The 14907-nt window shown below is 47.1% G+C and overlaps 3 protein-coding genes across 6 annotated transcripts; 2 read left to right on the top strand and 1 right to left on the bottom strand.

The window, feature by feature from the left end:
- The first annotated feature begins 1611 nt into the window (after positions 1 to 1611).
- On the top strand, positions 1612 to 5478 carry PIP4P1 (phosphatidylinositol-4,5-bisphosphate 4-phosphatase 1). Of its 2 annotated transcripts, none has more exons than XM_019430594.2 (7): positions 1612 to 2113; positions 2465 to 2655; positions 3044 to 3150; positions 3589 to 3694; positions 3901 to 3953; positions 4054 to 4144; positions 4636 to 5478. In XM_019430594.2, the coding sequence occupies exons 1-7, from the start codon at positions 1972 to 1974 to the stop codon at positions 4777 to 4779; spliced, it is 834 nt and encodes a 277-aa protein (XP_019286139.1). In that variant the 5' UTR covers positions 1612 to 1971; the 3' UTR covers positions 4780 to 5478. The 2 variants fall into 2 exon arrangements, with proteins under 2 accessions (XP_019286139.1, XP_019286138.1); XM_019430593.2 differs by having other exon boundaries at positions 1613 to 2134.
- A 154-nt stretch (positions 5479 to 5632) lies between these two features.
- On the bottom strand, positions 5633 to 8298 carry APEX1 (apurinic/apyrimidinic endodeoxyribonuclease 1). Of its 3 annotated transcripts, none has more exons than XM_019430590.2 (5): positions 8184 to 8298; positions 7720 to 7845; positions 7314 to 7501; positions 6504 to 6696; positions 5633 to 6362 (listed from the first exon to the last, which is right to left on the bottom strand). In XM_019430590.2, the coding sequence occupies exons 1-5, from the start codon at positions 8272 to 8274 to the stop codon at positions 5845 to 5847; spliced, it is 1116 nt and encodes a 371-aa protein (XP_019286135.1). In that variant the 5' UTR covers positions 8275 to 8298; the 3' UTR covers positions 5633 to 5844. The 3 variants fall into 3 exon arrangements, with proteins under 3 accessions (XP_019286135.1, XP_053745205.1, XP_053745206.1); XM_053889230.1 differs by having other exon boundaries at positions 8153 to 8235; XM_053889231.1 differs by lacking the exon at positions 8184 to 8298 and adding an exon at positions 7999 to 8146.
- Positions 8299 to 8592: 294 nt separating this feature from the next.
- OSGEP (O-sialoglycoprotein endopeptidase) lies at positions 8593 to 14907 on the top strand. The gene is made up of 11 exons (XM_019430592.2): positions 8593 to 8916; positions 10466 to 10585; positions 10761 to 10936; positions 12733 to 12828; positions 12952 to 13001; positions 13149 to 13227; positions 13795 to 13860; positions 13974 to 14064; positions 14291 to 14366; positions 14463 to 14561; positions 14706 to 14907. Exons 1-11 carry the CDS (start codon positions 8802 to 8804, stop codon positions 14743 to 14745), a joined length of 1008 nt encoding a protein of 335 aa, XP_019286137.1. The 5' UTR covers positions 8593 to 8801; the 3' UTR covers positions 14746 to 14907.

Genomic DNA, 14907 nt, shown 5'->3' with positions numbered 1-14907 from the left:
ATTAGTGTTGCTTTTTGGAAGGATAGATTGCATGAGGCATCTGATTATGAAATAAAATTTCACTGGTGAAGAAAAGGCTAACCAATCATCTGAGCTTTCAACAAGTTGTAATCACTGATCACAGATCACTATAACCAATATACTAATAATAATGAAAAAGTTTGAAGTACTTCAAGAATTACCAAAATGAGACTCGGAGACACAAAGTGAACAGATGCTGTTGGAAAAATGGCACTGATAAATTTACTTGACACAGGGTTGCCACAGCATTCAGTTTGTTTAAAAAAACAAAACAAAACAAAACCCACAATATCTGCGAGGAGCATTAAAGCGAAGTGCACCGAAACGTGGTATGACTACACCTGGTTTCCCTAAGCTTAAGAAATCCAAAAGAGGATTTTCACTTTTACCAGAAAAGCAAAATAGCTTTCACTGTTTTGCAGCTAGCGGTGGTGGAGGCCGTTGGCACAGAAGGAAAAGTGGCACCACCAAGCTCCTTCCCTGGGAACTACACTCAGCATTAAGCCGCCATAGATTTGAATTGTCTTTGAGCATCTGTGCTTTTTTCTCCATATATTTTGTGCATCCGTTAGCAAGATGTGTCCTAAGGTATCTGAAAACCCTAAGAGATTATTTTGGGGATTCGGGACTACTCAAATTTTTTTCCATAATAATGGTAATTGTCTTCGTTTTTTTCACTTCGGCTGAGGAAAGGTTTCATAGGACTCTACTTTCGGATATGGCTGGGTAAACTTGTAGTGTCATCTGCTATGCAAGTTTAGTATGGAGGATGTATAGGGATGAACAGGAGAGTGAGTAGGATTGGCTGTATGTTGAAACGTCTGAGGGGCTCACGAGATTCTCCAGTACTTGTCAGAATAACCTCCATTGGCAGTCTCCTCGCTGGGACTAAGTTGAGACTAGTCTCAAGACTGTCTCATCTTGTCAGCAAGGTTACTAAAACATCCTTGTACTTAATTGGTTAACTCAATCAAAAAACACTTATGATGCATATGTATTTAGGACTGGGAGGGGTCATGAAACTGAGTGAAATATGAAATATCCTTGTAGTGATAGATCCAGATTCATAAAAGGTAGTTTCATAATCAGGGATGCGGAGTGAGAGGGTGGGGTCTGCAAGGCTGGTCCCTGGAGAAGCCAGTCTTGTGTTCTGTTCCAGAAGTAACTCCAGCGGGAAAGCCTGGATGATTACCTTAACATTTTAATGCATTTCCTACTGGTACATCTTTATTCCGACTTTCTACAGGTTATTTCATTGAGCAGAGCGGCTGTCGCCAGCCTTTCCTCCTCTGGCTACTCAGCCCAAGCTCCAGCACTTTCACTAGAGCCACGCCCCCGAGTTCGGGACCTAAGTTCGGACCAATACAGTTGCACCTCACGAGTCACAAGACCGAGAGGCCAGCCAATAGGAGACCAATTATAACCGCAAAGAGGAGATGTCTTTTAGTGGTATCTTTGGACCAATGAGGAGCAATGATTATGCACTCGCTCTGCGCGCGTAACAGAGGAAGCCAGGCTTCCTGAAACAGGTGACCAGTGAGCTGAAGCAGCCTAGTCCCACCTCCTGGTCTGGAGGTAACGCGATGGGCCACGCTTCCAATGGCTCGCAGAACCTCTCGTCACGTGCAGTTTTTGCGGGCCCAGCGGCCTCCGGGAGGTCATGTGACAGTTGACGTTACCGCGACGCTCCCCAATGGAAAAAAAGAGCTGCCTTCGCAGGACCAAGAATTGATTTATCTCCACGAATAATAGCACGGCGGGGGCGGGGACAGCCTATCACGTGCTTGCGGGACGGAATCGGGCGGGGCAGGCCACTGGTTGCGGGGCGAGCTGGGCGCGCGGCGCGCAGGCGCCCTGGGGACCCGGTAGCGGCGGCGGCGGTGGCTGCGGAGACGGCGGCGGCGAATAGAGCCGGGTCCTTGGCCGAAGCAGTAGGCGGTGGTGGCGGCCATGGCGGCAGACGGAGAGCGATCCCCGCTGCTCTCCGAGCCCATCGACGGTGGCGCCGGCGGCAACGGATTAGTGGGGCCGGGCGGGAGTGGGGCTGGGCCCGGGGGAGGCCTGACCCCCTCCGCACCACCGTACGGAGCCGGTAAACATGCCCCGCCCCAGGGTAAGCCGGGGTGGGTCCAAGATGTTCCCGGGGGGGGGGGGGGGGTACGCTGAGAGGCGGGAGGGGGCGGGGCCGAGGGCGGAGGCGGGGCCCAGGCGCCAGGTGCGGAGCAGTTGCACCTGTGACTGGGTGAAGCTCTTCTTTCCGCAATTGTTACCGGAACTTGGGAACCGAAGGGGGGTCTGAGGAAGCTGACTGAAGCACGGATTATAAGAAGCCCGCCCAGCTAGATCAGAAGGGTTGAGGACCAAAAAGAGTCCCTTGACCCTGTGAAGCATCAGTAGGGGTGTCTACAAGTGATGCCACCCTTCTTTTTACTTTCCTCTCCAGCGTTTCCCCCGTTCCCTGAGGGACACCCAGCCGTGTTGCCTGGGGAGGACCCACCCCCCTACTCACCCCTGACCAGCCCGGACAGTGGGAGTGCCCCCATGATCACCTGCCGAGTCTGCCAGTCTCTCATCAACGTGGAAGGCAAGATGCATCAGCATGTAGTCAAATGTGGCGTCTGCAATGAAGCCACTGTGAGTTACACACATCTATGAAATGGGCCCTGTTTCCTGGATCCTCTTTCTGATCTCTTGATTCTAGACCTTGATGTTCAGGTGTTAGCCGAATGGTAATCCTGAAACCCAGGTTTCAGTTCCAGGAGTCTCGCATCACCATTTCCCCAGCAGCCACTCACCAGAGCTGATGTTTACCATCCTGCACCTTCATTTCTATTCTGGATACTTAAGCCTAGTCTTTATTTGCAAATCTTCTGCTATGTTTTTCTTTCATTTCTCTGATCTGGCTAAGACCTTATCTGGCTAAGACCTTATCTCTCTGATCTCTCCTCAGAAGGTGTTTTTGGAGGAAATGGAAGGGATTGGAATTAGAGGTTTGCTTACCGATGTCCTCATTGTTCTCTAGCCAATCAAGAATGCACCTCCAGGGAAAAAATATGTTCGGTGCCCCTGTAACTGTCTCCTTATCTGCAAAGTGACTTCCCAGAGGATTGCCTGCCCTCGGCCCTACTGGTAAGAGGCATAAGGTGGGGAAGGGCATCAGTGAAAATAATTGGAAAGCCCTAAAAAGGATGAATGTTTGCAGAGCATGTAAAGGTGTTTATTTAGAAGGAGAAAAAGTTAAGGACTGTTGTACCGTTAGAATTTTACAGCCATCTTGTTCAAATCTCAGTAAAAAGACTGGGATGAAATTTATGTCCGTTAGGGAAATAGGGAGTCTAGGGGACTGGGTGAATTATCCTCAGGTATAATGGAAGTTAGAGACCTGAAGTTTAAGAAGTGCTATTTCTCAACCTTCCCTCGGGCTAGGGTTGGGTGGGGCAGAGTATATGCCGTGTATAGAGAAGTAGAGGAATTTAGAAAGGCAGGGATTGGGAGCTATGAAGGAAGGCTAGTGTGGGCATTTTAGGATTAAAAATGATTTAAACGTAGCCTTTTTCTCCATTACAGCAAAAGAATCATCAACCTGGGGCCTGTGCATCCAGGACCTCTGAGTCCAGAACCACAGCCTGTAGGTGTCAGGGTCATCTGTGGACATTGCAAGAATACTTTCCTGGTGAGGAGGAGCATTGGGAAGCCTTGGGAGGAAGCGGGAGAAACAGAAGTAATCATGAATATATTTCTGAGTTATGATAATGAATACTGAGAAGGTCTGTTTTAATTTCCCTTCTGTTCCTTTTCCCACCCTCCCGTGCCCCAGAGCCTTCACTGGACATGACCCTGCTTCTATTAATTGGGTTCTCCCTTTTTTGTTCTCCATAGTGGACAGAGTTCACAGACCGAACCTTGGCCCGTTGCCCTCACTGCAGGAAAGTGTAAGTGACTGGAGAGTGGCATTGTTGAACTGGTAATTTTGTAACGTACAGTAAAACCTGCAGGGCCATTGCAAGCATCAATTTGTTTGCCTCCTCACAGGTCATCTATTGGGCGCAGATATCCACGAAAGAGATGTATCTGCTGTTTCTTGCTTGGCTTACTCTTGGCAGTCACTGCCACTGGCCTTGCTGTGAGTAACCTTGATCCGGCCCTTCGTTCTTCAGCCTCATCTCCATAGCCTACAATTTGGGAAATGGCTAACCTAAAAAAAGTGAAAGAAACCGAGGGGTTTTTGTTTGTTTCGCCTTGTTTTAATGTACACATGAGCTGAAGTTGAAGGTAACTGATAAACAATCTCCATTGTTATTATGGGAGTGAAAAACAGCCATCTTCTTTATGCAAAAGACAGGGCAATGAAGAAGTGGCTTAAATTAAGAGTTGCTGTTAGAATTGGGTCCCTTGTCCAACACTAAGAAACACTGACAGATGTCTGGGATTGTACAAGTTATGTACCTGCCTAGGGGAAGAGAGCACAATTGGGCCTTTAAGAAGGTCCCTGAAGGTGGATACACGTGGTTAGGCAACCAGGCACTGAAGCTTCCATTCTGTGTTGCTGTTACTAGGGCTTTTAGAAAGTGGTGAGAGATCAACAGTAACCCCATCTTCCTTCTTCTTCATCAGTTTGGGACATGGAAGCATGCTCGGCGATATGGAGGCATCTACGCGGCCTGGGCATTTGTCATCCTGTTGGCTGTGCTGTGTTTGGGCCGGGCCCTCTACTGGGCTTGTATGAAGGTCAGCCACCCTGTCCAGAACTTCTCCTGAGCTCCACAACAACCCACAGACTGTGTCTGGCCCCTTCCTGGTGGGGACAGTGACACTACAAAGGGAACCGTGGTAAAAGGCTCCCTTGGCTTCTGTAAGGGGAGCCAAGCAGCTGCCTTCCTTTTCCCTGGGGAGAGGTAGGAAGGAACCAGGCCCTCACTTAGGTTTGGAGGGGTAGATAAGACCACTGCTGGCCATCTGCTTTCCTCCAAGGGCTGCTGTGTTTAGGGTGAAATAGGCAAAATGTTGCCCCTAAACCTGGGTCCTAAAAGAGGGTTCTAGCCTTGTCCTTCCTATATGCTCCCTGAGAGCCATTCCTGTCCCTTAAACATTCCAGGGCAGGGTGGGGGTGGGTAGCCCTGGGGGTTCCCTCCCTTTTGTGCACCATTAGGACCTTGCTGCTGCTATTGCACTTCACCAGGGGCTGGCTCTGACCTCAGTCCCCTCAGTCCCCTGTCCCCCCATTCTGTGTCCTGGGGGTGGGGATGGGGTCAGCCGCTGCTCTGTACAGACCACAGGAACTGATGTGTATATAACTATTTAATGTGGGGTATGTTCCCCTAGTCCTGAATTTCCCTTAACTCCTCCTTCCAACCTTACCCCCCAGTTGCAGTATTTAACTGAGCTGGATAAGGTTGCTCTGTCTTGGGGGAAGCTAGGGATTCATCCTGTGCTTGTAAATAAATAAGGTCATGACTATCCTTTTCCAAGTTGTTTATCTTTATATATGAAAAGATAAGAATTTGTAGCCCCACAAAGGGGTAGAATACAAAGACAGCAAGGCTGAAACTATGGCTCTTTATTTTCATGTGGACAGTTCAGAGAAAGTCATCAGTAGCTTTTGTTTAATGTAAAAAAAAAAAAAAAAGAAAAGCACAAAAAAATTGGGGTTTAAAGGAAACCTAAGTGTCACTAGGAGCCTGGTTGAAGGACTCGTATTTTTAGAAGGGAAGTAACAGTGCAGATTTCTTTAGAGAGCAGTTTTTAAAGAAGTTTGGGGAGGTTAAGTTTTAAAGCTAGCTTGGGGGGCTAATTTCCCCAGCTTAAAGTAATTTAAGGAAGGTGTCACAGTGCTAGGTACAGGGTGATGGGACAGTGGTCACTGCCCAGGGCCTTGGAACGGATCTTGCTGTCACATAACGCGGGTAACAGAGAGTGTGACAACAAAAAGTAATCAAGGCGCCAACCAACATTTTTGGATCGAGCATTCATCATGTAGGTCCAAAAGGTATATGCATAGGCCGTGTTGGGGTAGAGGTGCCGGAAGCTGTCAGCCAGAGGCACAGCCTCTAGTAATTCCCCAAAGCCTTGACGCTCTTGTGGAGTGAAGCCAGCATTCTTTTTGTTTCCCTTGGGGTTGCGAAGGTCGATTTCTTCATGGGCCACATTGAGGTCCCCACAGAGCACAAGGGGCTTGCGGGAAGCCAAGCCCTTTAGGAACTTGCGGAAGGCCTCATCCCAGCGCTGCCGGTACTCCAAGCGGACCAGACCTCGGCCTGCGTTAGGTACATAGGCTGTTACCAGCACAAATGAGTCAAATTCAGCCACAATCACCCGGCCTTCCTGATCGTGTTCCTCCTCACCTACAGAAACAATGAAACAAGATCAGCATAAAAAAGTGTACAGAATGGGAAAGCAAAGAAAGTAACTCCCATTAGGAGCTGGGACGGGTATTAGCAATTGGTTTGAAAGACCTCAGGGGTTAGGAATTAACAGGGTCTCACCAATGCCATAGGAGACTTTGAGTGGGCACTGGCGGGAGAGCAGGCCCACACCACTGTACCCTTCCTTGTCTGAAGGAGCTGACCAGTATTGATGGGATAGTCCAGGCAACTCTTGAAGTTCAGCTGGTAGTTTGTTCTCTGAACATTTGGTCTCTTGGAGGCACAGGATATCTGGGGCTTCTTCCTTTACCCACTGTGAGAGAGATGAAAGGTAAGAAAAATACTATCAATTCAGATAGCAACGTTTGATTATCAATCAAACATTTACTAAAGACTGTGCCAAGTACTAGAGACACACTGCTTAGAGAGTCGCACGAGATTTTAACACTTCTAAATTATGTAACTGGCAACTGAGAGGTAAAAAGAGTGTTACATGCAACACTGAAGAGATTATATTTCTTCCACAGGCAGAAGATAGCCATCTAAGATTTTTAAGCAGTGATTATTTAATTTTAAGTAAACTCTACACTCTGCCACACATGGAGCTTAAATTCACCAACTGGTAGACTGAGCCTAAGCAGTAGTATTTAAACGGAGGATAAACTGGAAATGAAATGGAGCAAGTCCAGTAACAAGGTTTTTGCAACATACAGGGGAAGGGATGAAGCCATTAAAACAATGGAAATAAGTTGAAAAAGACATTTGGAAATAAAAAGGTTAAGAGTTGGTGAAGCCCCTCCTTTTAACTCCTGCACAAAAAAACTACAGACAAGGGGAAAAAACCTACAGATTAGGGAAAGGTGATTAAATCCCCAAATCATTCAATACTAAAGAATGTCTCTTCTGGAACCCTCCTTGAATTCCACTCACATCTAAACCTTTCTTTTTAATCCAGGCTCGAAGCCCATCCACATTCCAGGAGCAGATCTTGAGTGTGGCCGATTTACCACTGGGCGAGGTTTTCTGATCTGGGGGGTCCTCATACAGGACCGGCCCCTCTCCTGCTGCCTCTTTTTCGTTTTTCTTTGCTCCAACCTTACTCTTCTTGGCTTCTGGCTCTATAAAATAAGCAATATACAATGATAAAGTTGGCAGTATCCAACTCCGATCCGGATTGGACTACAGACCCCCCCCCCCCCCCCATTGAAAGCTTGCAGTTGCTGCGACTTCTTCAGCCTGCAAAAACGCAGTCAGCAGGTCCGCACTTCCTGTTCACCGGGGTTAGAAACCCCCTCACGGCAGCCCCTAGGGAGAGGGCCTCATTTCATTCTCTTACCAATCTTGGGCTCTTCCCCGTCTTCTGCCACAGCTCCCTTTTTCCCACGCTTCGGCATCACTGTAGCGAACGCCCTTCTGAACCTGTACCACGTCGCCCACCGAAGCAGTATTTTTACCGCGTTACCTGCAGACGAGAAGAGGTCGTGAAACCAGCTAAGGCTGGGGAAAAAACGACTTCCTCGAGCGCCCCCGCACTAGGTACCGCCTTTCAAATCAAACTCTCTCTGAATCCTTTCTCCGCCTCCATGCAACCTAGGCCCTTCAGCCCCTCACCCACCAAACTAGATCATTTCATTATGCTTTGTGCCGTACTCGCGAGATCTGCCCTCCGGCCGATCGAGGGCCTTAATTAAGGGTCCCGACTTAGCTTGCAGATCAGACGATCAAGAAACCCCACTGCTAGGCAAAATAAGAGCAACCCTGCATCTGACCTGCTCGGCTCCCAGCCTGGCTCCTCCTTACCCGAGCACAAAGAATTCGTGCACGCCGTACCCCCACGTGGGTATCTGGAGTGGTCAGGTGATCTGAGATGTGCAGCCTGAGGCGGGGGCATGCGCGTGATTGGTCTGTCTGGAACCACGTGACGGGAAGGCTCGCCCTACTCCCCCCACCCCCCACCCCCTTCTGCAACTCTCCAGGGGACTGAAGGCCCCGGCCTTCCATTCTTGGGCTGTTTATCGGCGTGCCAGATGCAGGATTCATTCTATCACCCTGACCGAAGATCCCAATGCTGTGCAAGAGAGGGGAAAAAAGTCAGTGGAGAAGGCTGGCTGGACAACGGAAGAGAAGTAAAGAGATGGATAGGAATGTAAGGAGCAGATGCCGGCTCAGCGTCCCTGGCAGTTAGGAGGACAGGTCCTTGAAGGGGCCTTGATGGGCCGCTGTGATGACGGGGGCGGGGCTGCCGTGGGGGCGCCCTCCGCGGGAGTTCTTTGGCGTCTCTTGGTGCACGCTGGTACCCGGCCCCTGGGTACGTAGTCTTCCCGTGCGCTTCGGGATCAGCGACCCAGCACGGCCTGCTGAGGGCTACACGGTTCCGGTGGTAGCCAGCCCTGTTGGCGTTTTCTCCCAGGCTCGACCATGCCGGCGGTGCTGGGGTTTGAAGGCAGCGCTAACAAGATTGGCGTGGGAGTGGTGCGGGATGGCGCGGTGTTGGCGAACCCGCGGCGGACTTACGTCACGCCTCCCGGCACAGGTGCGTGTGTGCGGGATTGACAGTTCATAGCGCCCTTCTCGCGCGGCCGCGCCTTCCATCCGCCCAAACGCTAGCAAAGTAGGGCGTGGAGCGCGTTGTCCCCTCACAGAGCGGTTGATCCGAGTCTCTGAGATTCGTGGGGCAAGATTAACCTCACTAGGCTGATAGAAGAGTCACAGCCTTCGACCTGGATCTTCTGGGTTCGTTTAGCTTTCGTTGAGCGCTTTTTATGTGCTTATCGTCAGCCGGAAGCAAAAAATAGATGTTTTGAGCTTCTGTGGAGTGGGACATATAAACAAAAGTTTATGGTAAGATGAACAGTGAGTGTAACGCAGATGCAGTCAGAACTTCCTAGAATGAGAAGGAGTGTAGAGTTGCAGCTTGGGTGTTAGGAACAGCAGTATTCATTTCAGTATTTGTTTCTGGATTTATGTTCCTTACTCTTAAAATGGGAATAGTCATACCTGCATTATTGAGTCTTGAGAAAGAAAGAAATTGTTAGACGTATTACTTTTAATGAATGTTATTTGTATGTTACTTGTTACTGTGTTGTATTTTGTCTGCCCACCCCTAAAACTTCTGCATATGTAGGGGAAGACCACTGACTTGTATATACCTGAAAAGACTCCCTGAACAGGTGATGTTGTGACAGCTCTTTCGTTAGAAAATACATATCTGTGTTTAGCACTCACTCTTCTAGGCATTTTGGCACCAGGAATGCAAGGATAAATAAAATAGCCAATGCTTTGAGGTGCTCATGGTTAAATTGGGGAAAACTACAGGTGATTATAATGCTATAATTGATATATGACACAGTGTGTAAAGTACAATGATATGATCGTGCACAGGGCTGGTAGGGTCACAGAGAAGATCACTAAACGGTTTGAGTTAGTTATCCCTTGAATTAAGTCCTGAGGCTGAGTAGGAGTTGGGTATGAAGAAAGGCATTTCTGAGAGCTGGTCAGCCTAGCTGAACAGGCCAGAAAGAGTATATCTGAAAACCTGGAAGATAAGATACTTGAGGAGAATGAAAGAGACTCTTCCTACACTGTGTAAACCTTAAAAATAAAACAACCAGTTGTTTTACCAGTAAAATGGGCTCATTTAGGAATAGTAGAGAATTGTGATTCAGATCAGGGAAGCTTTGGCAAAACCATAGGCAAATCTAGAGACCAAATGAAAGGATTAATCTTTTATAGGGAAGTGGGGGTAGTTGGGAGGGACTCTTAATTTTAAATTAGTCCATTGAAGTAAACTGAGAGATCCAAGTGTAGTGGCTTTTCATTGGCTGGAAAATCTCTTCCTCTTGATGGGGTGGTAAATAATAGGCTTCTTCCTGTTGGGAATGCAAGGTATGTTCTTTTCTCATTGGGGCTGCAATTGAGAAGGAGTGGTGGGGTGTGAAAGCTTCCCCTTACAGCCTCCTGACTCTGTTTTAAGTGAGATTTCTTTCATTCTGTTTCACAACAACTAAAACACTCGTTTATGACTTCTACCAACCTTTGCTATAGAAAAATCCTATGATCTCTGACCTGTGTCCATCTCCTAGGATTCCTTCCAGGTGATACTGCCAGGCATCACCGAGCTGTTATCCTGGACCTGCTACAGGAGGCACTAACAGAGGCTGGATTAACCTCCCAGGATATTGATTGCATTGCCTACACCAAAGGTATAGCTGGGAGACTGACGATAGAAGAACATACCTGGAGCCTGGCTAGGTCAGAATGGCCTGCTGCTCTCTGCTACCACCACTACTCCTACCCCACCTTTCACATCCCTTACTTTCCCCAGCTCGGTTTTTCCCAGTGTCTGTAGGATTCTAACTCCCATTTCTATCCCCCTAGGCCCTGGCATGGGTGCCCCACTGGTTTCTGTGGCTGTTGTGGCCCGTACTGTGGCCCAACTGTGGAATAAGCCTTTGCTGGGCGTGAACCATTGCATAGGCCACATTGAGATGGGCCGCCTCATTACTGGAGCCACCAGCCCTACCGTGCTGTATGTCAGTGGAGGAAATACACAGGTATTTGGAGTATTCCATCATTGCTTCATAATTTCTAAGGCAGTGTATCAGCAACTTTCTTGTTGTACCTGAATGGCAGCAACTCAAGAACAAAGCTGGGCTGTCTAAGACACGCTAGAAAACCACAAGAAAGTTTACAACATTGTAGATTTAGACAGCATGATCAGAACATTAGATGACTTTCGTATACGTGGTTATAAAGATAAAAAATTTCCATTTAGAAAAGGAAAGAAGGGTAAGGATTGAGGTCTTCAAAGTAATGAAAGTGTTTTTACTTTTATTATTTTGAAGCTTTTTTTCCCCTGTACCTTGGCAACTAAAACCGAGGGATACCATGTAATTTGTTTCTTTACAGTAATTTCATATTTTGTTTTATGTTATTGGCAGTAAATAGAAGTTGTTATTCTAAGAGTGAAAATATAAGTAATTTTTAAAACATTTTATAAGGTAGAAGGTATTTTAAGTTTATAAGCTAAACCAGAGTTGTTTGGGGTACCTTATGAGACCTTTTTAGGTTGGGATTGGAGAACTCTAGCCTTCCTTTCCCACAGAGCACCTGATGGGGTTATTGTCAGAAAAAGTCATTGTCCCCAGCTTATGAAAGGCTTAAAACTTCGTTTTGTGAAATAGTCATTTAAAATAAAGTACACATTCCTATGAAAATGACATGGGAACTTTTACAGGTAGAGGGCAAGTAGCAGGTTGGGGCCTGAAGGGTGACATACAAAATTAGGGACTTAGGGTGTGAAAAGTAGCAATGGAGGCTTGCAAGAGTTAACGAAGAGGAGCAGTGATAGTTTTTCTCTTCCCTCTTGAAACTTGGTTAGGTGGGAAAAACAGGGAAGATGATTGGTAGAGAGGAGTAGATAACAGAAGTAGAAAGGCAGGATTTTTTTCCTTCCCCTTTTGTGGCCAGCCTTTTAACAGCAGAGTATGATCTACATCAGAATGGAAAGAAACCTTTAGTAGCATCGAAAAGGGAAAAGGACTTCTTATAGTCTTTTTTTTTTTTTAATTTTTTTTTTTTTTAACGTTTATTTATTTTTGAGACAGAGAGAGAGGGAGACACAGAATCCGAAACAGGCTCCAGGCTCTGAGCAGTCAGCACAGAGCCCGACGCGGGGCTCGAACTCACATACCGTGAGATCGTGACCTGAGCCAAAGTCGGACGCTTAACCGACTGAGCCACCCAGGTGCCCCATGGACTTCTTATAGTCTTAATGAAGCACTCATTGTCAGGAGTATATGTGTGAGTGGGTGATAAATATTCTCTGTGCTAGAAGCTAGTCACATGTGAAGAATGGACATAAGTCGATTGCCAGTGTTGAGTTGGGTGAGTCATTAGTGTGACCCAATATGGGATTTTTGAGTTTTTCAACTCTACCTCTTGTTTTGTTTCCAAATAACACTGTCCTGGTGGGATAATCTAGAAGGACTCTGGTTCCCTGCTTCCAAGCAGGAAAGCCTGTTCCTAATCCATATTGTCAAGACTGCATTTAAAGGATATATTAGGAACCTCCAATCTAGAAAAATGTATTCAAAACGAGAATTGCTTCTGCCTGACCTAGGCTACCTTCTGTAGATGAGAAATCTGCTCTAGGAATCCTCAGGGTACATATAGGCTTCTGAAATAAGAGCTATGAGAAAGTACCTATTCGAGGTTTGGGTAAGTTCTTTTGTTCTGTTTGTCATTGGAAGCTGCAGTGGCCATGTTGATCCTCTCTTATGCTCTTCCCCAAAGCCAAATACTCCTCTTTACAGACTTGAGGTTTCATGGACATCCTCATCACCCTTAGGTGATTGCATATTCAGAACATCGTTACCGCATCTTTGGGGAAACCATCGATATTGCTGTGGGTAATTGTCTGGATCGTTTTGCTCGAGTGCTAAAGGTAAGCCACTGGGGCTGGAGAAAACATGAGATATGGATGAATTAGAAATGGAGGGAGAAGGTCATAAATTAGTTTCTTATGCCTCCTGGATATCTGGCTCTATCCTCTTTTTCCTTCTGCTAGATTTCCAATGACCCAAGTCCGGGCTACAACATCGAACAGATGGCAAAGCGGTAAGGGGACATGAGGTGGGAGGAGGCTGCCTGGCGGGGCTTCAGTGATTTCCCTGTATGTACATTAAGAAGGCTTTGGAGGGGCTTTGGAGGGTAAGCAGCCAACTAACTACAGGTTGAGGACATCGTATACTCCCTCCCACACAGAGGCAAGAAACTAGTTGAGCTGCCGTATACTGTAAAGGGGATGGACGTCTCATTCTCGGGGATCCTGTCTTTCATTGAGGTGAGTGTGGGACAGGTGAGGAGAGATCACTTTCATGCTTTTATATGAGGCATATCCGTTTTGCTCACCATTGTATTTCCTGCCTATAGCATAGTTCTGGGCCATATTAGATGCTGAATAAATTCATTTAGCAAATATGTATTAAGCATCTTCTGTGTGCCAGGCACTCTTCTAGGCAATAGCAACACAGGATGGAACAAAATCAAAGTCCCTGCCTACTTGGAGCTTACATTGTAATGGGGGAGGGGGGCAACAAGATGAAGAAGCAAAGAAGGGGCAGATAATAAAAAGAGCCAGATGATGATAAGCCTTATGGAGAAAAGTTAAGCAGAGTAAGGGGTCGGGGGGGAGGTTGGGGGTGCCAGGGCAGGCATTTGTAATTATTGAATCCTGAATCAGTGTTGCCTGTTCTGTAGCTTAATGCCAGTGAAAGGCAAAAGCATGCTGTAGATATGCTGGCGAGATGAGTTGTCGTGAAACATGATGATCCTCCAAGTTCACTAATTTTTGCTCTCCTGTCATCCCCAAACCACAATTCATTGTTTTGTGTATTTTTTTTAATGATAGGATGTAGCCCAACGGATGCTGGCTACAGGCGAGTGTACTCCTGAGGATTTATGCTTCTCTCTGCAGGTAATGGGATAAAAAGCTGGGACTGAACGTTGGGACCGGAAGACCTTTTATATAGTGCAGCAGAACTAAGCTGGGATCCCCTCTGGTGTTGACACCTTATTTGTCCCCCACAGGAAACCGTGTTTGCAATGCTGGTAGAGATCACAGAGCGAGCCATGGCACATTGTGGCTCCCAGGAGGCCCTCATCGTGGGAGGTGTGGGGTGTATGTATCAGTCAACTGTGCCCCTCTTTGCTGTTCTTGGGCATTTGCATCTTCCTCCCGATAGTCTTAATCCCTAAGAGTTTGGGGAAATTGCTAGTTTCCGCTTCCCAATGCCTGCCCCCTAAACCCCTACTTCATTTTTGTAAGTAAATACACATGAGGTGTACAGCTGGACCATGCAGAAATGGCTGAAACTAAGCCAGCCCTACCCCCTGCCCCTTCATAGGTAATTTGAGGCTACAGGAAATGATGGAGACAATGTGCCAGGAACGTGGAGCCCGGCTTTTTGCCACAGATGAGAGGTAAAGGCCCTTTCTCTTTCTTGATTTCTTTTTTTCTTTAATTACTGTGATTTTTCACCTTTAGATTCCAAATTTCATATCTCTTTTCCTTCCCAGATTCTGCATTGACAATGGAGCCATGATAGCCCAGGCTGGTTGGGAGATGTTTCGGGCCGGGCATAGGACCCCCCTCAGTGATTCTGGAATCACACAGAGGTGTGTACCTCTTGGAGGGTAGATAGGATTATATGGGAAGTAGGCAAAAATCAGCAGGGAAGAGGGTCCAGGATCGTGAAGGCAGGGAAGAATGGAAGATTCTAAGGGATAGCTATCCATCAATTTTTTCCTGTTTTTTCACAGGTATCGGACAGATGAAGTAGAAGTGACCTGGAGGGACTAACAACTTTTACATGATCAGAGTAGATAGTGCCCTAAGTAGAGCCTACAGGAACTTGGACCTTAATCTCTGTCTGATCTGGGCACCCTGGTGAGGCTGTGGACTCCTGTCTCCCATAATTTGAACCTCAAGTTGATTCAGCAATAAAATATTGTTGGTTTTGTA

This window comes from Panthera pardus, unplaced genomic scaffold (assembly GCF_024362965.1).
Source record: "Panthera pardus isolate Hobbes unplaced genomic scaffold, ASM2436296v1 HiC_scaffold_24, whole genome shotgun sequence".
Taxonomy (NCBI): domain Eukaryota; kingdom Metazoa; phylum Chordata; class Mammalia; order Carnivora; family Felidae; genus Panthera; species Panthera pardus.
The sequence above is the reverse complement of the archived record's forward strand: the minus strand, read 5'-3'. Positions and strand labels throughout refer to the sequence as shown.